The sequence below is a fragment of the Aspergillus niger genome, assembly GCF_000002855.4.
Source record: "Aspergillus niger supercontig An15".
Classification (NCBI taxonomy): Eukaryota; Fungi; Ascomycota; class Eurotiomycetes; order Eurotiales; family Aspergillaceae; genus Aspergillus; species Aspergillus niger.
Genome location: NT_166530.1, coordinates 224,478 through 245,070, shown reverse-complemented (window position 1 = coordinate 245,070; position 20,593 = coordinate 224,478). Strand labels below are relative to the sequence as shown.

Below are 20,593 nucleotides of genomic sequence, written 5' to 3'. Positions count from 1 at the left end.
GTGTTATCGATTGGCCCGTTTTGGACCGCCGCAGCGTTTATCCGACTGTCATTTTGCTGGAACACCAGTTACTGTACCATACTTTCCATACGCCCGTTTGCCTGCCAACTAATTACTACTAATTAGTTACTTTACTTACTACGGAGGAGCACCGCCTGATCCCCTCAACTTCACCCCCCGTCAATCTCTCTTACTCTCTCACCCTCCCACACTCTCCCCTTTCCTTCTACCACCTGGCTGGCTATCCCAGCAGCTGCATCGTCTTCTCTTTGTTCTGCTGTGAAATTGCTCCTCTTCCCGCTCTTTTCACTCCTGAGCCGTCCTTAACACAACGGTGGTGTGGGGTGCCGAATTTCCTTTTTCTTAGGTCGAGACTATTCACACAATCTCTCCTCCATCAACCTCCCAAATGTCCTCCACCACCCATTTTCCCGACCCGGGGAACTTCCAGCACCAGTCAAATGAGTTCCTCACTTGGCTGGCTGGCAAGCCCGGCGTCAAAATCAACCCCAAGATCCAAATTGCAGATCTGCGCTCCCACGCTGCTGGCAGAGGTGTCGGTAGGTTCCCATCCCAGACGAGGTTTTATCCCGCTCGTGCCTGTCTCATGAAACCCTTTTTTTCTTGGAAGTGGCCCCCTCTCTGATGTCCTCGTGTCACTCTACCAGTGGCTCAGTCCGATCTCGACGAAGGTGAAGAGCTTTTTACCATCCCCCGCGCACACGTTCTCTCGGTTCAGAATTCCAACTTGAAGAACCTGCTCTCTCAGAATCTCGACGACCTTGGTCCTTGGTTATCTCTCATGGTTGTCATGATCTACGAGTATCTTCAAGGCGATCAGTCTGCTTGGGCTTCATACTTCCGGGTCCTTCCTCGGAATTTTGACACCCTCATGTTCTGGTCCGCCTCCGAGCTTGAGGAGCTTCAGGGCAGCGCTATTGTCGAGAAGATCGGAAAGCAGGGAGCTGAGGAATCCATTCTCGAGACAATTGCTCCTATCGTGCGAGCGAATCCTGCCCTATTTCCTCCCATCGACGGAGTCGCCTCGTACGATGGAGACGCTGGAACCCAGGCCCTCCTTCACCTCGCTCACACTATGGGATCGCTTATCATGGCCTACGCTTTTGACATCGAGAAACCGGAAGATGAAGAGGGTGAGCGTGATGGCGAAGACGGCTATTTGACCGACGAAGAAGAAGAGCAGTCGTCCAAGGGCATGGTCCCTCTGGCCGATCTGCTCAATGCGGATGCCGATCGCAACAATGTGGGTTCTATTTGATCTGTGATTCTCGCTACATGATCGCTGACAATTATTGTCTACTTAGGCTCGTCTTTTCCAAGAAGAAGAAGTTTTGGTCATGAAGGCTATCAAGCCTATAAAAGCGGGCGAGGAGATCTTCAACGACTACGGGGAGATCCCACGTTCTGACCTCCTGAGACGGTACGGTTACGTGACTGACAACTATGCCCAATACGACGTTGTCGAACTGTCATTGGACCAAATATGCCAGGCTGCTGGCCTTGGATGTGCTGATATTGAGACCCAACCTCCGGTAAATCGCTGACAATAAAACACCCTCTGATACAAACCGCTTGCTGACGCTTACGTTAGCTTCAATTCCTCGAAGACTTGGAACTTCTTGACGATGGCTATACCATTCCAAGGCCTTCTTCGCCTGAGGAACCGTTGACTGATATTCTTCCGGATGAGCTCTTGCTATTGTTGAAGACCCTATCGCTCCCGTCTGACCAGTTGGAGAAGCAGCGCTCAAAGAACAAGCCTCCCAAGCCGTCCTTTGGTGATTCAGAAGCCGCTATCTTGGCCAAGGCTCTGCAGTTGAACCAGGCCCAGTATGCGACGACCATCGCCCAGGACCAGGAGCTCCTCGCCCAGTTGTCGCAGCTTGAGGCCTCGGGTCCGGTGGAAGGATCTGTTCGTCGCAAAAAGATGGCGATTCAGGTCCGCCTCGGCGAAAAGGAGGTTTTGTACAATCTGTCCTTCATGCTCAACAACCAGTTCGGGGCCGCACTCCAGAGCAACCCTCTCAAGCGGGCAGCGAATGGCGACAGCGACGAACCGCAGAGGAATAAAGCTCTGAGGACGTGACGCTTATTCTCGAAACCGAAAAAATGTTTTATTATGATGGATAAGACCAAAAAGTTTGATTTTTCCTTTTTCATCTAATTAATATTGTTTTTTGTTATCTTCTTCGTCGCTGACCTCATAGCCTCACTATCCGTACACGAGTCTATCGACTGCTCGGCTGAAAGAAAAGAAAAAAGAGGACAAAACTGGCTATGTACACTAACTTTCGCATAATACCAGGGTCATGTCATAAAACAAAGCATCATCCGGCAACATCATCCTGAGGTTCGAACGCTTTCCAGCGCTCCGGGAAAGAAAAAAAAGAATATTCGGGGTATGGGGTAAAAAATCAGGACGTCCAGGGGGTAAAAGTACAGGTGAGGGTAAGAGAATATGTCGAAAGAACAACGCCGGCCAGATGCGAAACATGGGGTGAAAGATTAAAAACATAAGCGGAAGGGAAGAGAGAGGGGAGAAGAACAAAGCCCAGCTTAGGTCTCTGAAGTGGAGGCAATGGCGCCAGGCCCGGGATTGGATCCCATGGTTTGCCCTCCACTTGTTGGATTGGTCGCCGACGTCTGCTCGGCCTGCAATCGCCGTTGAGCCTGAGCCTGAGCCTGAGCTTGTTGAGCCTGCGCCTGCGCATGGGCTTGAGCTGCCGCCGCTGCTTGGTCTCGGGCTTTGGCTGCCATGATCGCCCGATGCTGCATGATCTGGATATCGTACTGATCTCCTTCAAATTCGAGATCCTCGTCCGAGTCCTCCTGATCATACTTGAACCGATCGGCCTTCCACGGATCCATTTCGACTCTACAACGGGACACCAGATTTCGACGATCGATCCACAGACGACCGCCACGCCCGATACGTCGTCTGAATGAGGGCATCTTGCTGGTGTCCACACTCAATTCCATGGCATGTGGAGCTAATTTATCTCGGAGAGCAATGGCACTCGTGGTATCTAAGGGCGAATCCAGCATATTATCGGACGATTCCGATGATGGTGGCGTGGGCAGTTGAGTGGTGATTGCAGGGCGGAAAGAAGCAGCATCGAATGTTCGCTCTGGCGACGGGGAGAGAGGTGCTCTTGTGAAATCCACATAGCCCTCGTTCCACTTGATGTGCTTGGCGATATTCTGCTTGATATCGCGCTGAATCTCGTTCTCCTTCTCTGCCTGAACATCCTCCAACAGCTGTAAGTCTTCTGCAGCTTGTGTACCAGCCTTGGGGGGCATGCGCAGTTGAGGCGCGGCCGGGCGTTGCACAGCTGGTGCTTCTACTGGCTTCTTCTTCGGCTGTTGCAGTCATCAGCATGTGAAGCAAACGGTCGCGGGATTGCATAGGGCTCACCTTCTGGTTGATGAGGTCCTCATCATCGTCCTTGATGTTGAGCTTCCTCTTCATTTCCTTGACCTCCGATCTCTGCAAGAACACTTGGCGTTCGATGGCCAGCATCTCCTTCCTCGCTAGCTCGCGTTGGCGCACCAAAGCGACCATCTGTCGAGCATCTTCCAGCTCCTTCCTGAGTCTCCTCAGCTTATCGGCACTCTGCGCATCCCTGCCACGGGTCTTGCGCGTCTGCCGCACCTCACGCCTACGGAAGCAGACATACGGGTCTGTATCATCGGTGTCTCGACCAGCCTCAACCTGCGGTAATCGGTTAGCACTCCGACATTGCCAAACCTCATGACTGCAGTTAGCGAGGGGACTCACCTTCGGTGTAGGAAGTAGGGGTTCGTTCCCGTTGCTGGTTCTCCTGGACTTCCAGTATTCATAGATGTCCTTGGCGAACCGCTTTACACTCTCCTCTACAGCTGGATCCATCGCCTGTTGAAATTCTTCGAAGCTCATGAGGGGCGAATTATCTACAAAAGCATATGGCTGCTCCTTTCGCGAAGTGAGCTCGAAGAAGCTCATAACTTCTTCGAACTGGTCCTCGGTGCACCGACTACCCGCATCGCGTTTTTGGTTGAAGATCTTGAGGAAGACATCGTCTTCCTCATCCATGCAATACGGGGCTCCGCAACAGTCCTCTACCGTAGCAGAGAAGCGAATGTAGGTCGCAGGTTGCGAAAAGATAGGCGGGTAGAGCTCATCATAGCGCAGGTTACTGAGGACCGTTTCCGGCGTCGGAATATGGGCATCTTTTACTTTTCCCTGCGCAGCCGCATTTATGGCGACCTGAAGATGGAATTCCTATACAAGAACAGGCATTAGCAGGCGCTGTTGCGGCGTTTCTGCCGGGGTGCGAAATTTTCACGATGGGGTGAGGTCGGGATGATGTCACGTGATATGCAAAGGGATGCTCGCAACGGTCGGGGATGAGGCATCACTTACCGATTCCTCAGCCTTTTCCACGCCGGTCTCGATCTGTTGTAGGGCATTTTGGATTTCATCGTCGATAAGATCTATGTCGTGCTCCCGAACTATGGGGATGGAGGCCTTGGAGGTGAGCTTTTTCGGGCGCGTCCTCCCCATTCCCCCGTACCTAGTCATACGAACTTTGGGGCGCGGAAAAGGGCAACGACCATGGGCGAGGGGGGCTAAAATTGGTATCAGGCGATAGGGCCGATCATGCGAAAGCGCGTAGATGTAGTTTCGTGATGAACGTCGATGGTGATGGGATGATATCGACGAGGGAAATCTCGTAGTATTGGCACTGGCGGATGAGTTGACGTTGCAATGTCACCCGGCGGTGGCCTGTTTTGGCCCGGCGCACGGCCTCAGGGGTTCGCTTGCCTGTCCGTTTCCGGTTAGTGCGGGGCTGCCCGATATCAAATTGCCGGCTGGGGGAACCTCGTTGCTTGCAGTGATATCAATCTATTGTTCCGTCGTGATTATTCCCCAGAGTTCACTGTGAATTAGTGTGGAAGAGCTTCCTCTCCTCTAAGCCCTTCTCTTCTCCACTTAGTCTGTGGTTCTTGCCGTTGCCGTTCTGCCTCTCCCAACGGCATCCTCCTCTCCGTCTCCCTCTCCTTCCCTGTGATCGCCACATTCCGGTCCCCATCATGGATCATTCCAGCGAACCCAACAACGCGGCCCTTTACGATGCGCGGAGACGCAGGGGCTCCGTCGGAACTTCTCAGCTCTTCGACAACATTGTGTCCGCCTCCAACTGTGGGTAGCGGTCGCGTTTAGTAACAATATCAATCGGGGTGTCCGGGCTTGCTGACTACATCATCGGAATCTGGCAGTCGATCGCGATGAAGTGGACCGTCTCCGCAAGCGCTTTATGAAGCTTGATAAGGTACTCCCCCATTCTCCACGTTATCCTCCCTCCCATATCTAGAGCTAACCATAATGTGAATGCATACAGGACAGCTCCGGCACCATCGACCGCGATGAATTCCTCTCCCTTCCTCAAGTCTCCTCCAACCCGCTCGCCACGAGGTACTTTCCCCCATACTACCTCCCAACAACAATTACACCCAAATACAAAGGACGGAATAATAACCAAATAAAATGAAATGAACAGAATGATTGCCATTTTCGACGAAGACGGCGGCGGCGATGTCGACTTCCAAGAATTCGTCTCCGGGTTATCAGCCTTCAGTTCCAAGGGCAACAAAGAAGAGAAGCTGCGCTTCGCATTCAAAGTGTACGATATCGATCGCGACGGGTTTATCTCCAATGGCGAATTGTTCATCGTGCTGAAGATGATGGTCGGCAATAACTTGAAGGATGTGCAGTTGCAGCAGATTGTCGACAAGACGATCATGGAGGCCGATAAGGATGGTGATGGCAAGATTAGCTTCGAGGAGTTTACGGATATGGTCGAGAACACGGATGTTAGTTTGAGTATGACGTTGAGTATGTTCCCTGATACACCACTTCTACACTTTTGGGGGCTGATGGGTTGCTGACTGTTTTGTAGACCAGATCTGAGGTGGAGTTTGTGAGGTGTGGATGAGGTTATCTACTTGCTGGGAATGTAGATATGTTGGATGGATTTGGGCAGTGAGGAGGGTATAATTTTCTATTTTCTTATGATTATGATGATAGCCATGACGAAACTGTAGTTTACTTTCCTTTTTCTTTTGCTTCAGGGTCCGATTTGCTACTAGTTTATATTGCTTGTTAGGTACATATGTGTACGGATTACTATGCCTGCTGTGCATGTAGTTGTAGATGGTGGGAGTTATGAAGCGTTCAAAGATCAACGATTAGCTGAAAGTCGTTGCGTTCAGCAGCAGCACCAGCAACAGTAGTAGACATTCACAGATGATAGGAATCCTTTTATTAAGATATAGGGTTATATGCGATCCTATAAATGTTGGGATAAACTTCAGCCTCACAAACTTAAGACTTGCCGCTCACGACACCATCATGATGATTGTTTACATGATAATATCATATAAACTGAGTATTATATAACTCAGGCGTAAACTAGTACAACAATCTGAATATTAGCGTCTCCTCAGGCCGAGTGATACTCCACAATACTTGGGGAACTACCAGATGACTGTTTAGAAGGACCTTTAAATTTGTGACTGGTTGATCTGATTGGTTCATATATTTAGCACATCGCTACTACTCCGCATCGCTACAGTCTACACTCTATATCATTGATTTCTTCTCATCATAATAATAAATATCTGGCTTACCAGCAAGAACAGAAATAGATAGCATGATCATATGTCTCGAGACAAAGTTCACAAGCAGGCCATGCGCATCCGCCTTTCTAGAAAGAAGATGATAATCGGATCATGAACTTGGAAATGCCGGCTGTAAATGGCCAAAAGTATTGCCAAGACGTGCATAAAACGCTTAGCGAACCTTCCAATTCCGCCGCAATAAGGATGCCGAGCGTCTGGATCGCATTCGGTTGATCCTCCAGATTGAGACGGTATTATAAAGTGGATCGTTATATATACCCTTCAGGGATATCTTATTCTGACCGTTTGATGATTGAGCAGTCTAAGCTGCTGCTTTCCTTACCGTGAGCACATCTTAAGAGCCAACAAGTCGAGGCGAGCATATGAAGTAGTACTGGTAGGATGGACCCCTAGTGAGAACGCAATTAGGCATCTTGGTTGAACTGTAATACTAACACAGCTCACCAGCCCCTCAATCGTTGAGGAAAGGGTGCTCCATCAACTCCCGAGCCGTCTTTCGTTCCTCAGGCAACCATGTGAGCATCTGTTTGATGAAAGATAGGAAAGCTTCCCTGTCGCTCGTTTCTGGAGATGGGACTGCATCTTCCAGTTTCCGGGCGGGTACTAAATCGTTGTAGAGGAAGTTGCCTGCCGTAATATGAATTAGGGTCGGAGGATACATGCATAATGCCGGGAAAAGGGGAATGGGTGTCAATACCATCTTTATCAAAGAAAGGCCCACCAAAGTATTCCCTATTATTCTTGTAGACTTTACCCCTTTCATCTGTGATAGCTGGAGACCACTCAACCTGTGCCATGGATTCTGACATCACAAGCAATTTCTTAGGCGAGGGCCCAAGCAGGGCTATCATCCGCGCTAGATGTGATCTGGGAAGGTAGTTTCCCTCCGTATCTTGTACTTGGGTGTACAACTCTGTGCCTTCAAGTATATCCCATATCTGTTGTTGCAGAATGTGAGTACTATTCGACTATCACGTACGTTTCGAATGCAGGTATATCTTACCATAACTCCCAGATTCCATATATCTGCGCTGTAGCTCCAACCACAGCCGAGAACGACTTCAGGTGCGCGATAATAATCAGGTTGTATAGGACGAGTACCTAGTTTGACGGCGCCATCATCTCCACCGTTGCCGAGTAGAGCAGCGGCGCTGAAATCCGTTATTTGAGGGTATATGTTGCCTAGTCCACTCGGGTCAAGAGGTCCGAAGTTGTTGTGACAGCGGTAGATGACGCGGCCGGTTTCCGGATCTGTCTTGCATTGCATCGACTGAGCTTCTTCTTGTTCCTTGATGAATCTCGGGAGGATATCATCATTTTCGAAGGGTATGAGGATGTTGTCGAGTTTCAGGTCTGACAACAATGGATTAGGTTAATGACTTTTGGGTATCAGGTGGACAGACTTGCCAGTATGGACAACCCTGCACACTGAATGTAAGTAGTCGAGACCAGCCAAAATGATAAGAATATACGCTTTAACCATCGGCAGGGTGAACCTGTCGCCTTCAAACCGTCTTTGGTATAACCAGAGGGGCTCCCGTGCTGGCTCGTAGGCTAGACAGAGATGTTTGCCGATGGGACCTGCCAATTCAAAGCTTTCAAGGTAACTGCGGATAACCGGACGACCGCGGTGTGAGGGAGTCTGCTGAGCGATGTGTTCTTCAATACGACGCTCATGGTAGGCGCCCCTGGGATTGTCGTTGTTGAGGATTTTGAGGGCTACAATGCGCTCAGCCTGCCATCGATATCTAACCGAATGGTTCGAATAGAGGTTAGAAGTGCGAACCGTGGCCGTAGTTACATATGAAAGTCAAAACATGCCTTGCGACATCTCGGGCAAGCCACACAGTTGAACCGCCCCCCCATCCGATCTTAACCAGCAATTGATAATGATCAGCAAGAACCTCCCCGGGCTTCGCAGGGTAAAAGTGTTTGGGACTGTAGCCAGGACTGAGCTCCTCGTTCACAAGTTCGTGTTGGGGAATGGATGGTGTAGTAGATAGTGAACGCGAGAGCTGTAGAGGTTTGGCGCGAAGAAAGGATATACGCTTCATTGCACGACTTAAGGACTGCAACTCATAGAAACAGAAGCACCTTATGGCCAATATTTTGTGCAGATTCAGCAGCAAAGAAGAGATGAGCCGGGTTATTGGAAATAGAGAACCAACGAGCATGAATCATGCAATGGGGTAGGTAGATATTATACCTGGTGTCGGGCGCGAAGACCGAAGATCCTTGGCAGGCGTTAAAGGGATGTGTAAGGCGCCAAGCAGCCAAAACAACCCTACTACTCTACCACCTTCAGAACATAACTTACTCACGCTAACGATTCGCAGCTCTAAATGCCATATATCTCCTTTCTGAGTAAAAGATATACATAAACACACATATGGATTTGTGTATGGCTGGGAAACAGTAACCCAATGACAGTTTATTTGGTCGGGCGCGGATACATCATGATGCTGTAGTTATTCCTGTCACCACACTCATTACTAGATTAAAACACAGCAATCTTTGCCATTATTTTTAGAAGATAGAACCCAAAGAATAATCAAGTAAGTAGATAGATTCAACTCATTCCTCTGGCTACTATTAGACTACATGTTCTCATCTTCACAAGCGGTCACATGAGCGTGTTCATCCCCCTTCGGTCCCGACTATCTCACCCGTAACCCTAATCCAACCATCTCTTCATCCACCTCAAGCATCATGTCGCTGCACCCCATGACAACCCCGCGTGAAACCCCCCGCGTTGAACTGCACCCGATTATTATCAAAGCACCGAGGACCCGTCAAGATAGGCGTATTAAAACTAGCCACCCACTCATTCCCATCAGAGTCCGGCTCATCCAAATACTTAAAGTCCCACCCCGTAAGTCCCAGTCCCACGCAGCTTGTAATAGCCGGCTTGAGCGTATCCTGGCCCGCATCCCAAGTCGCCCATCCCCTCCCTCTCATATTATATTTTTGGAAAAACCTCTTAAAACTACTATCGCAAAACCCTCCAACTTCCTTCGTCGGCGGCCAAGGTCTCTTGAACGAGTTCTGAACGTTAACTTCGTAAGTATAGCTCCCGCGAGTCCAGCGACCCCCGAATTTCCAATTCAGCGGGTTCTCCGGTTCGTTGCCGTCGCAGGAGTTGATGATACGTTCGAAGGACTCGATGCAGTGTTCGTAGTCGAACTGAGTGGCACCATCGCTGAGTTGGATGCTGAAGTAGTGCGTTTCTGGGGTGAGTTGGTTGAACCAGCGCTCGTCTTTCCAGTTTGCTGTTTTCTTGGGAGGCTTTACTTCCTTGCAGTAGGTCTTGTAGTTTTTGTTTAGGAGGTCCGCGCTTGCGTAGTCTTTCCGGCCGTCTTGTTGCCAGCATCGGAATTCGTCGAAACTGTGCTGGCAGATGGGGTTCTTCCTGCCGAGGAAATCAGCCCGTGAGGCAAATATGCCGTCAAGCACGAAGGAGGCAATGGTCTTGTGGCCGAGCTCGTTTGGGTGGAAGTACTTGCCCCAGCGGTCGGGGAGCCCGAATCCTACACCCCCGTCACCCGGGCAGCCTGGGGGTTTGGGGTCGCGGGGGTTCAGCTTGTGGAGGGCAGCTGCCGGGGGGTTGGGCGAGCGGAAGAGGACGGAGTTGTAGAATGAGGAAAGAGGGTCGTCGGTAGAGGAGGAGGAGGTGGATGTGTCGGTGATGTTGTCGCGCTTCGCTTTCAGTTCCGTGTGGCGTTCAATGGAGGTGTCGGGCTTGAAGAAGTGCAAGTTGGGCTGCATGAGATCGGGATATTTTCCTGTTGATTCAGGGGCGCAGAAATGTCCTTTGAGGCCGTCTTTCATGAAGGCATCCCAATCGGCGGTACGGATATGCACTCTTGGGAAGTACTTTCCTTTTTCCAAGACGAAATCATCGATGGCTTGCTTTATGACCTTGTTGGTGTCGACAACCAGTTGATTGAATTGCTGGCGACGCTCGCGGGTCAAAGGTAATGCATTGAATGGAGCCAGACCAGGGAAGGCCCAGTCCTGGTTCTTCTCGCAGTCATCGGTCTCCGTGTTGAAGAACTGGCCGTAGAGGGCATAGATAATGATGCCAAACTGATTCACCTTGCCCACAGCGACCTCAAGGACTTCGCGAACGTTGGACTTGAGGATCTGCTTGATGTTATATTGAGCCAACTCAATGACCTTCTGGCACTTTTCTTCGTTGTTGAAAGGGAGAAAGATGCAGGTGGTGATAATATCGGACTGTGCAGTCTGTCAGCTAGGGTTCATTATAGTGAGATGAATGAAGAAGGAGAGGCTAACATACCAAGCACAAGTCGTTTCCTCCACCAGTCATGACTATGAGGTCGTGGAATTTATCAAGCTCCCGGGCCTGGTTGTAGATGTCGCCAGTGCGAGCGCCACTGCATGCTTTGTACGAGAATTTTTCCACCTGTGGACCCAACAAATGCTTCAGGAGGGCTACATACGACTTGTCATAGCGGGAACATTTGTAGTCCTCTTTTCTGTCAGACCACAGATCACCGGCGCCAATACCTGCTGTGTAGCTGTCGCCAATGGCGGCCCATGTGCGGATGAAGGTGAGGTCTGTGATGGGGAGATGAGTTTCGGGGGGATTATCTTGAGGAGCATCAATGTCGGGAGTGCCAGTGACAAGAATCACCAGCAGGAATATGAACCAAATCATCCTAGGACGGGATGTCTTTGAAGATGAGCTGGCGTATGGGATGGAAGAGACCAGGGAGATAGGGGAAAAAAAAAAGCTGTAGAAGAGGAGAATACCGAGTTTATATCGAGGGAGCATGAGGCGGTAAGCAGCCCTAACACCTCAAATTATCCAGGCGTATTCACGGATTCACGAGCACGATCCTCCATCACAAATATCCATGAAAAATTCTTCTCTGTTCGCGTGAAGTTCAGTTTCAAGTGAAAGCCAGGCAAAATATGAACTACACGTGAACGCACCATGGCCCTAACCCGGGTTAATCACTGTTCCTTTTCCTTCTTAAAAAGATAGTCATCGATTTAACATCCCATCTTCGAAGATTCTCCTTACCAACATTGTCAAACTACCGTTGTCAACATGTCAGTCATTTCGGCATTTCTGCTCTGCCTGTTCGGTTGGCAACTGACTTCCAGCGCTGTCTTCGCGCACAATCTCGCTTGGGGAGCTCTTCCGTCCAATCTCGACCCTGTCTATCCTTTCCAATTTCTTTCTACTTCCTTTGCTAGTGATGATGGGTACACCTGTGCCAAAGATAAGGGATGTAAGATAGGATGCTGCGGACCCATGTGAGACACCTGTCATGTATACTTTGTGTTCGATATATGAGTAACTGACCACTGAAATAGTGACTCCACTGGCTCGGGTTATTGTGGTTTTGGTCCCGAGTTCTGCGGGAAAAATTGCACCTCGAACTGCGATCGCAAGAGCGAGTGTGACCCTGGCTGGGGGAAAGAATGGTCTCAAGCATCCACTTGTCCGCTAAATGTTTGTTGTAGCAAGTTCGGCTTCTGCGGTGGGTTCTTACCTTCGTTTAATTCCTATCCCAATCTCCTCTAACAACTCTGCTACAGGAACCACCAAGGACTTCTGTGGCGATGCCACCGTCGTGTCTCCCCAATGCAGCGGCACCAGTGCCAAAGGGCGGACAGTCGGATACTACGAAGGGTGGAATTTGGAACGTCCATGTGGAAGTGAGTTGCTTGATACCACTCCTTCGAGTCATCAGACTAACACAACTTCATACAGAAATGGGTCCACCTGATATCCCCCTCGGCTACTATACACACATCAACTACGCGTTCGCTTCCATCGACCCTCAGACATTCCGCATCGCTCCCATGGACAATCTCACAGCGTCATTGTACCAAGGCGTAACAGCACTCAAGCGCCAACAGAGTCATCTCGAGGTGTGGATTGCCATTGGGGGATGGGCATTCAATGACCCGGGTCCGACCCGAACCACTTTCTCTGACCTGGCCGCTTCCGAGGCTGCTCAGGATACATTCTTCGGATCCTTGATTAGCTTTATGCAGAAGAATCGGTTTGATGGTGTAGATATTGACTGGGAATACCCTGTGACCGACGAACGGGGTGGGAGACCCGAGGATTATGTCAATTTTGTGACTTTGGTGAAAAGACTCAGAGAACAGTTGAATCAGACGGGGAGAAAGTATGGGATCTCCATCACTTTGGTAAGATTGGCTCTCCTGCCGATATGCATGAGGTTGTTAACATCCCTGCAGCCGACATCATACTGGTACCTGAGAGGATTCGACATTGTCAATCTCGAGCCGCATGTCGATTTCCTTAACGTCATGTCTTATGATATTCGTAAGTGAGCTGCGGTTTCGGAGTTGCTTCATCCTCGCTAACTGATCTGCAGACGGCACTTGGGACTCTACGAACAAGCAGCTCGGACCGTACGCCTTCGCACATACCAATCTAACGGAGATTAACAGCGCTCTAGAACTTCTCTGGCGCAATAACATCAATCCAGAGAGAGTTAACCTTGGACTAGGTTTCTACGGTCGCAGTTTCACAATGAAGAATCCCGGGTGCAAGAAGCCTGGCTGTGAGTTCTCTGGAGGGGCACGGGCAGGTGAATGTACCGGCACACCGGGCGTGTTGGCTACGTATGAGGTCAACAAGATCATTCAGAAGGGCGGGACCGAGATGACCCTGGACAAAGACGCAGCAGTTACCATCGTAACCTGGGACAAGGATCAATGGGTTTCCATTGATAACCAAGAGACACTACGGATGAAGATGGACTATGCCAATAAGCGGTGCCTTGGGGGAACTATGGTCTGGGCAATAGATCTGGATGATGGTACCATGATTGACGCTCTAGGGGGGGCTATGGGAAAGAACAAATCACGAATCTACCCTGCTCGGCGGAACCCTATTCCTGAATCCGGGACTGATGATGTTGATGATATTCTGGGATGGAAGAAGTGGAGGAAGGAGCATAGGGACGAACTCCGAAGGACGGCTAGAATTTGATGGGATTGTGCATGTAAGGCATGGATCCCCAGAATGCTAGGGAGTGATTGTGACTGTTTAGTTTAGATGTGTCACTACCAAGCTTGCACAAGTTCAATTAAATTAATATCACAAAAATAATCTCAAATAATATTATGAGCCTGTAGAAGCAGTGGAAGGAGCACACAGGAATGAACTGTGAATAAGAGGGTGGGAAGAATATGAAAATTTGCAGGTTAGACGTGAATTTTCAGGATACTGGGAATGATTAACACTGCTCAGCCTACAAGTACTACTAGCAAGTTCAAAAAATCTCAAATTATTTAACGCTTCTAGATAGTATTCGAACTATGTGCTACATCAGGGGTTTACAAATATCCATGCACGTGCATGTGTCGTGAATTTCTGTAGTGAACCAACGGCCTGCTTTCCAGTGAAAGAGAGAGGAGGCGAAATTCTGAGTAAGTCTTTTGCATTTATGCTCTATTATAATGATCTTCTTCTGTACCTTCTATCTTGCAATTACGCCCCATCATCTCCATCCTCCATTCCGATCCTTGTTCTGCACATTTACCTCTCAAGTCCATCATTGGAGAACGATTTGAACGCCATGATACTCCTCAAGATGTGGGCGATTCTCCTTCCAATTCTCCTTCTCCAGCTGCTTAACACCCCCACGGTTTATGCTGGCCATCCTGAGTGGGAGCATGCTCGATTTATGCTCCCCAATTGGGTCTCAGTCAAGCCAGTAGAGCCCTGGTCCCGCCTCTGGCCCGACAAGACCATCAAGCTGTGCTACGAAAGCGAGGCAACCTGGAGGAAATATCATAATTACTACCGCAGTGCGATGAGATTATGGTATGCGTCTGGGCTGCCTGAAGAGTTCAAAGTGAGGGAGGTTGGCCGAGATGCATGCCAGAACACGCCACATGAACAGTTGATGGTCATCGACACCCCCGAACTGTTCGCCACGGACATTGGCTTCCCCTCTAACGACTATCTAAACCCGTCCAATCATCCGAGTCCTAATAAGCCTGCAATGTATGTATGCTTGTATCACAGGGATACAGAGGAGTTCCGGGTCACTACTTTTGCTCATGAGCTCGCACATTCATTTGGGATGTATCACGAGCACCAGAACCCTTATTATTGGTTGTATGGGAGCCAAGTGTTCACCTTTCACTGCAACCAAATGAAGGATTTTGAAGAATTGACCAATGGAATGTCACAGGACCGGATCTGGGGAGCTGATGGCGTCTGCAGGAGCTTTACGCAGGCCCGAAACATCGGGTTTCCAAGTATCGATTGGCTTCCTGTGCCGTTTGATGAGATCATGTCTCCCCATGGGTCTTGGGCGAACAAAGCCAGCGTTGATTTCGACTCTATCATGCTTTACGGTTCTCACAATGGTGGGGAGACTGAATTTTCTGTGACTCTTTCCTTGGCGGATGGGACACTCTTTGATGAGCCAGAAACTCCCAGTGTTGACGATGTAATGGGCTTAAAGCTTCTCTATAACACTGTGTATGGGACACCAGTGAGGATCCTGTTCAACGATCCCAGAAGCCCTAACTATTCGACATTCAGAACATACGCCGGCTGTTTTACCTAGAAGCCACTTTTGCTAAGAGGGTGGTAAGCCTGCTGATGGAGTGAGGGTCAGAGAGGGAGAGTGTGGCTTTACTTGTTCTTTCACTGTTGGGGGAAAGGCATTTGGACAAATTTGTATGGCGTAGTTAGAATGAGTGAATGTGGGAAATGACAAAACCGAGTTGTAGTTAATTGAATCATTACCTGCCACCCAGTGACTCTTGCTCAATCCCTCCCACTTCACTTTAACCATTTCACTCCTGCTTACAATTTTCTCTGCAAAGCTCCCATAAATTCCACTACTTTGATTTTCCGCTCCCTCTCATTTTCTTCTTCCTCACCACCTTCCTTGTTCCTCTCCTACAGTCCCTACAGATTCTCTCAATACAACACCGACCAGGAACTATCCACCAAAATGGGTACTCTTCCTACATGGCTTTCTGCCCTGCTGCTACTGCTATGGACTGCAGCTGCTCAATCCCCTGCTATCGATGTCGCTGGCACTATAGCGGATCCCAATCCCCATGGCCCAACCATGTCAGGAACCCCATCCGATTGCAACCGATGGTTCACCATCAAAAAGGGCGATACCTGCTATGAGTTGGAAAAGGCGTTTGGACTTACCCCCCAGCAATTCCAGCAGTGGAACCCTGCGGTCTCCCATGATTGTCTGGTCAACTTCTGGCCGGGCTACGCCTACTGCGTGGGAATTGGTCCAGTAGCAATCCCAACATCTGCAGACACTGCTCCTCATGCCCCAACCATGACTGGCATTGCAGCAAACTGTAACCGGTGGTACACTGCCCAAAAGGGAGATAATTGTTATGCAGTAGAGAAAGCATTCGGGCTCACTCCGCAGCAGTTTCAGCAGTGGAATCCCGCTGTTTCTTTGGACTGTCTGGTCAACTTCTGGGCCGGATATGCTTATTGCGTGGGTGTTGGGCCGGCCGCAAATGGTCCGCATGGTCCTACTATGCCAGGCATTGCCCCAAATTGCATCCAGTTTTATACTGCCAAAAAGGGTGATACTTGCTATGCGGTCGAGAAGGCTTTTGGTATCAGCCCCCAACAATTTCAACAGTGGAATCCGGCTGTCTCTCTAGACTGCTTGGTCAATTTCTGGCCAGATTATGCGTACTGTGTGGGCGTTGGACCGGTTGCTCCGACTTTGACATCGACTGTGACAGCGACAGCGACTTCAGCTTCGACTTCAACAACTTTAACCACTTCAACTACGTCCACCACTTCGACAACTGCCCTTCCCACATCTACCACCTCTACTGCTTGGACTACTGGCACGTCGACCACTTCGACTAGTTTGGCACCTACGACAGTTTTCACTACTTTCACCACCACTCTCACTTTGACCACAACCTTGACTTCGAATGGTCAGACTACTGTAATAGTTACTACTACTGTGACTACGACCGTTAGCCCGTCTACAACTATTGGTACTTTCACTACATCGACGACGGCCCTGCCTCCATCGACAACGTCTAGTTCCACCACTTCGACTTCGAGTGCTTCGACCACTGTGACTTCAAGTACTTCCGACACTTCAACTACGTTGACCAGTCCAAGCGCTCCCACCACTCCCAGGACTGTAACCTCAACAACCCCCCGTTCGCCCTCTATCACACCTACTCCTAGCACAATGGTCACTACCAACCCGAATTACTCAACCCGTAATCCCATCACCTCATACAACCAGACCATAACGCCCATTGACACCGCATGGCCTCCGACCAAAACCCACCCCGGCCAGCCCAAAAATTGCGACAAATGGCATCTAGTTGCGCCAGGAGACACCTGCAGATCAATTTACCAGCGCCACGGCAACAGAATTACCATGGACGAGCTGTGAGTACCCATCCTTCCTACCCGAGTCAGCCCTATCTAACATGCAAAATCCCAGACTGGAATGGAACCCCGACCTTAAAGCAGACTGCGACTACCCCATCGCCGGCTACTGGGTGTGCGTGGGTATCAAACGCCCCGCTCTCACCATAATCTATCCCACCACCAATGGCACAGCCCCCGATCCCACTCCCTGGACGCCGCGTCCCCTTCCAACGGAGACAGCCGTTTACCCACCCACCAAAACCCAACCTGGTCTCGCTCCAAGCTGCTCAGCCTACTACGAAGCTCAGCCTGTAAGTCCTATTTACCACACACATACATACATACCTACATTACTGACGAACCCAGTCCGACACCTGCGATCAGATCCTGGCCAGCAATCCCATGCTGAAATTCCCCCTCCTGTTTGAATGGAACCCAGCCCTAAAAGCAGACTGTTCCGGTATCCTACCAGGCTACTTCTACTGCATCGCAGCCTACAACAGCACCAACCTCCCCTCCCCACCCACCGTCACTAACCAACCCTATCCAATGAAGGCAGGCACAGCCAAGAACTGCACAGCCTGGTACAAGAAGGAAGATGGTGACACGTGCGATTTGATCGTGGAGATGTTCGGCACGTTCGATAAGGCCCAGTTTGTGGCGTGGAATCCTGCTGTCGGTGTTAAATGCATTGGTTTGGAGGTACGTATTTTTCCCTTTCCCCAATATCATCCTTTTTTTTTTTTTTTAATTTACTTAATTCACGATCTAACTCAACTCGCGATATGATATAGAACGGCTACTACTACTGCATCGCCGACCCCAGCACTCCCAAAACCCGCACAAGACCCGTATCCACCACCGTGACCTTCCCCACCGCTCATCCGCGCCAACCGGGCGTCACTAAGGACTGTAATAAGTGGTGGCTTGTGTCGGTGTGAGTAACCCTCTACCTATACCCTCTTATCCTCAATATCAAATCACGCTATGACGAAACTAATATAATGATAATAGTCACGACGACTGCTACGACATCATCCACTTCAACGGCATCACTATGGCAGATCTGTATACCTGGAATCCGGCCCTCTCGGGAAAAAGAAACTGTCTTGAGGGGTTGGTTCCTGATATGGAGATTTGTGTGGGGGTTTCGTCTATGTCTACTACCACTGCTTCGAGTACTGTTCCTGGTACTTCTGTTAGCACTGGAATGGTTACTATTGTGGGGGGAAGAATTTAATGGTAGTAGTTGTTGGGTAAGGAGGGAGTGAATGTTTATGTGGAGGATGGATAATTTTGTTGATACATCATCGGTAATAACGTAATCTTGATATGTTGCTTTGAAATAATACAGTGTTTGTATGATCGTCGCTACGAATCGTTCATTTATTATAGTAAGTAATATCTAATTACTGCTCTGCAGCATTGGTGGATCTGAAATTGTATATACATCCCTGCCATCTTCCTCATAACTCATAGCAGGTAGCCTGTGCAGCATGCCGTCTATCTATATACATATTTCTACACCAAATAAAATCACCAATAAGTCGTCAGAATCTCTCTTCCGGGTCGACCGTGCAGCAAATCCTCCCGAGTGTGCATCACAGTCCGCGCCTGCCGATCATGAACCAGGAAGACCTGTAGCCAAGTTACCCGGTGGTTCTCACATATCCACTTTCTATGAGCGCAAGCGAATTCAGGACTGGTCAAACATTCTTCTTCAATTTCCATCACTCGCTCCGCAATCTTCAGGGCTGCCATGCCCTCGCAGATGCCTTCGCGCCGCGGGTACTGTCTGAGTAGACGGATCGCCTGCCGCCTGATCGTGGGTTCGCGACAGCGGAGTGCAATCAGGAATAATGGCTCCGTCGTGATCGTCTCTAGGCGGAAGCTCATTCTTTGTGGCCGATCTATATTCCCAGGCTGGCTGTCTAAGGAATTCATGGGGTCTTCTAGAATGTAGCCCATCAACTCGAGCATATATGCGTAGTCCTCGACGAAGTCGTCGTGAGCTAGTTCGCCTTTTGTCAGGTCCATAGACAGAGCCACTTGTGCGAGTCTACGCCGGGCGTAGAGAAGTTTCAAAGCCTTCCCATCTTCTGGATGTGGTGTCGTTTCAAGATATTTGTCGAGCCTGGCATCCCATTCAGTAAGATCAATAAGGCACTGCTGTTTCTTGATCTGAATCCCAGCATCCGGACCATTGATGTATATGGAATTGCTTGTGAAGATCTGCATCATGCTGTTAAAATGCACCTCCAAAGCAACACACGCTTCCAGCAAAGTCTTGAAGGGGATGGTAGACGACGACAAAATAATCTGCTTGTCTGTCCAGTGAAGGCTATTCGAAAGGCTAGGAAGGTAGGGGCGCGCTTGCGAGTCCAGTTGGGTGAACAAGACAAGCAACACATCCAGATCTAAATCCTCATCTCTCTGGCTTTTGCCTCGGTCCGCGAAATTCCACTGATAAATTAGTTTCAGTCCGCTGTTGATGTGCACGAAAGCCTGCCACTGGCGGCCCTGCAAGCTCGCCATGGTAATGAATAAGATACAAACACTAAGGATGACCAGTCTGTCAAATTTGGTCAAAACCCGTTCTGACAGCAGTTCTTGTAGTCTTTGAATGGACTTGTTCCACTGTTGCAACGCAAGCCTCACCTGGAGGCTATCCTGCGACCGTGAGACGGTAATAGGTGTGGTGTTGGTCATGAAGTCTCGGTGAATGCAGGCCACCGCGGTCATGGCATGCCACAGAACTGGGTACTGATGCGACATTTGGAGCAATCTGCGAGCCCAGCGGCCCTGGTCGAAGAAGCCAGCCAAATTGGGCGTAGTGACTGAGTGAAAGAACCGAAAACTCTCAGTTTCTACACGGTCGCCTGACACTAGCTCCCAATAGGAAGGCATTTGAATCAGACCGAGGGCCGGGGTGGGCGGCTTTTGGGGGATCAAATTGTAGCCATCGCATCTTCTTCCGGTGGAAGAGCATCGCTGGCAACTACCGAGCTATAACCGTCAGCAGCCCGGACTATAATAGTATCTTTGCTATAATCAGTCATGGAAGAGTACTAACGCGGGTTTTGTCTCGTCACATTTCACTCTCCGGATTCTGCCTGCGTCAACGACTCCATGTTCCAGCGGCAGAGTTATGAAGCCTACCGGCATGTCATACAACCAGTCTTCACTTTGGGGGCCCAATGTCTTATTCGGGATTTCCCCGACCGGTTCAGACGCGAACTACTCTCTTTGAGCTCATTCGTCGACGTAGTAACTTGTCTATCCTTCTTCGAGGATTGAGGATCCCGCATATCGACATTGTCAGGATGGAGGTATCAACGAGAGTGCCTGTGTCGCTGAGTGAGCAAGAATGGGACTATCTAGAGGAGGATTCACGCTAACGGGATGTGGTAAAGTGTTTACTACCAGGCTAGATTGGGAAATCGCGGCCCTCAAAAAGGTGCAGTTCAGGTGCGCCTG

At 49.7% G+C, this 20,593-nt stretch overlaps 9 protein-coding genes across 9 annotated transcripts; 5 read left to right on the top strand and 4 right to left on the bottom strand.

Moving 5' to 3' along the window:
* Window positions 1-409: 409 nt before the first annotated feature.
* Window positions 410-2,107, top strand: An15g00890 (uncharacterized protein; the record flags this gene model as incomplete). The annotated part of the gene is made up of 4 exons (XM_001396592.1): window positions 410-560; window positions 669-1,264; window positions 1,326-1,553; window positions 1,613-2,107. The coding sequence occupies 4 exons, from the start codon at window positions 410-412 to the stop codon at window positions 2,105-2,107; spliced, it is 1,470 nt and encodes a 489-aa protein (XP_001396629.1).
* Window positions 2,108-2,577: 470 nt separating this feature from the next.
* An15g00880 (uncharacterized protein) lies at window positions 2,578-4,564 on the bottom strand (the record flags this gene model as incomplete). The annotated part of the gene is made up of 4 exons (XM_001396591.3): window positions 2,578-3,381; window positions 3,437-3,733; window positions 3,800-4,282; window positions 4,424-4,564. The coding sequence occupies 4 exons, from the start codon at window positions 4,562-4,564 to the stop codon at window positions 2,578-2,580; spliced, it is 1,725 nt and encodes a 574-aa protein (XP_001396628.3).
* Window positions 4,565-5,094: 530 nt separating this feature from the next.
* An15g00870 (uncharacterized protein) lies at window positions 5,095-5,949 on the top strand (the record flags this gene model as incomplete). The annotated part of the gene is made up of 4 exons (XM_001396590.3): window positions 5,095-5,203; window positions 5,281-5,333; window positions 5,403-5,476; window positions 5,562-5,949. 4 exons carry the CDS (start codon window positions 5,095-5,097, stop codon window positions 5,947-5,949), a joined length of 624 nt encoding a protein of 207 aa, XP_001396627.3.
* A 1,256-nt stretch (window positions 5,950-7,205) lies between these two features.
* On the bottom strand, window positions 7,206-8,756 carry An15g00860 (uncharacterized protein; the record flags this gene model as incomplete). The annotated part of the gene is made up of 5 exons (XM_059744450.1): window positions 7,206-7,670; window positions 7,706-8,055; window positions 8,106-8,130; window positions 8,183-8,421; window positions 8,489-8,756. 5 exons carry the CDS (start codon window positions 8,754-8,756, stop codon window positions 7,206-7,208), a joined length of 1,347 nt encoding a protein of 448 aa, XP_059602430.1.
* Window positions 8,757-9,402: 646 nt separating this feature from the next.
* An15g00850 (uncharacterized protein) lies at window positions 9,403-11,383 on the bottom strand (the record flags this gene model as incomplete). Its single annotated transcript, XM_001396588.1, has 2 exons — window positions 9,403-10,938; window positions 11,003-11,383. 2 exons carry the CDS (start codon window positions 11,381-11,383, stop codon window positions 9,403-9,405), a joined length of 1,917 nt encoding a protein of 638 aa, XP_001396625.1.
* Window positions 11,384-11,779: 396 nt separating this feature from the next.
* An15g00840 (uncharacterized protein) lies at window positions 11,780-13,705 on the top strand (the record flags this gene model as incomplete). Its single annotated transcript, XM_001396587.1, has 6 exons — window positions 11,780-11,988; window positions 12,049-12,215; window positions 12,274-12,393; window positions 12,449-12,894; window positions 12,946-13,033; window positions 13,086-13,705. The coding sequence occupies 6 exons, from the start codon at window positions 11,780-11,782 to the stop codon at window positions 13,703-13,705; spliced, it is 1,650 nt and encodes a 549-aa protein (XP_001396624.1).
* Window positions 13,706-14,294: 589 nt separating this feature from the next.
* An15g00830 (hypothetical protein) lies at window positions 14,295-15,296 on the top strand (the record flags this gene model as incomplete). The annotated part of the gene is made up of 1 exon (XM_001396586.1): window positions 14,295-15,296. The coding sequence occupies one exon, from the start codon at window positions 14,295-14,297 to the stop codon at window positions 15,294-15,296; it is 1,002 nt and encodes a 333-aa protein (XP_001396623.1).
* Window positions 15,297-15,689: 393 nt separating this feature from the next.
* On the top strand, window positions 15,690-18,356 carry An15g00820 (uncharacterized protein; the record flags this gene model as incomplete). The annotated part of the gene is made up of 5 exons (XM_059744449.1): window positions 15,690-17,134; window positions 17,190-17,427; window positions 17,483-17,818; window positions 17,911-18,053; window positions 18,131-18,356. 5 exons carry the CDS (start codon window positions 15,690-15,692, stop codon window positions 18,354-18,356), a joined length of 2,388 nt encoding a protein of 795 aa, XP_059602429.1.
* A 165-nt stretch (window positions 18,357-18,521) lies between these two features.
* Window positions 18,522-20,424, bottom strand: An15g00810 (uncharacterized protein; the record flags this gene model as incomplete). Its single annotated transcript, XM_001396584.3, has 3 exons — window positions 18,522-18,623; window positions 18,770-20,114; window positions 20,276-20,424. The coding sequence occupies 3 exons, from the start codon at window positions 20,422-20,424 to the stop codon at window positions 18,522-18,524; spliced, it is 1,596 nt and encodes a 531-aa protein (XP_001396621.3).
* Between the last annotated feature and the right edge of the window lie 169 nt (window positions 20,425-20,593).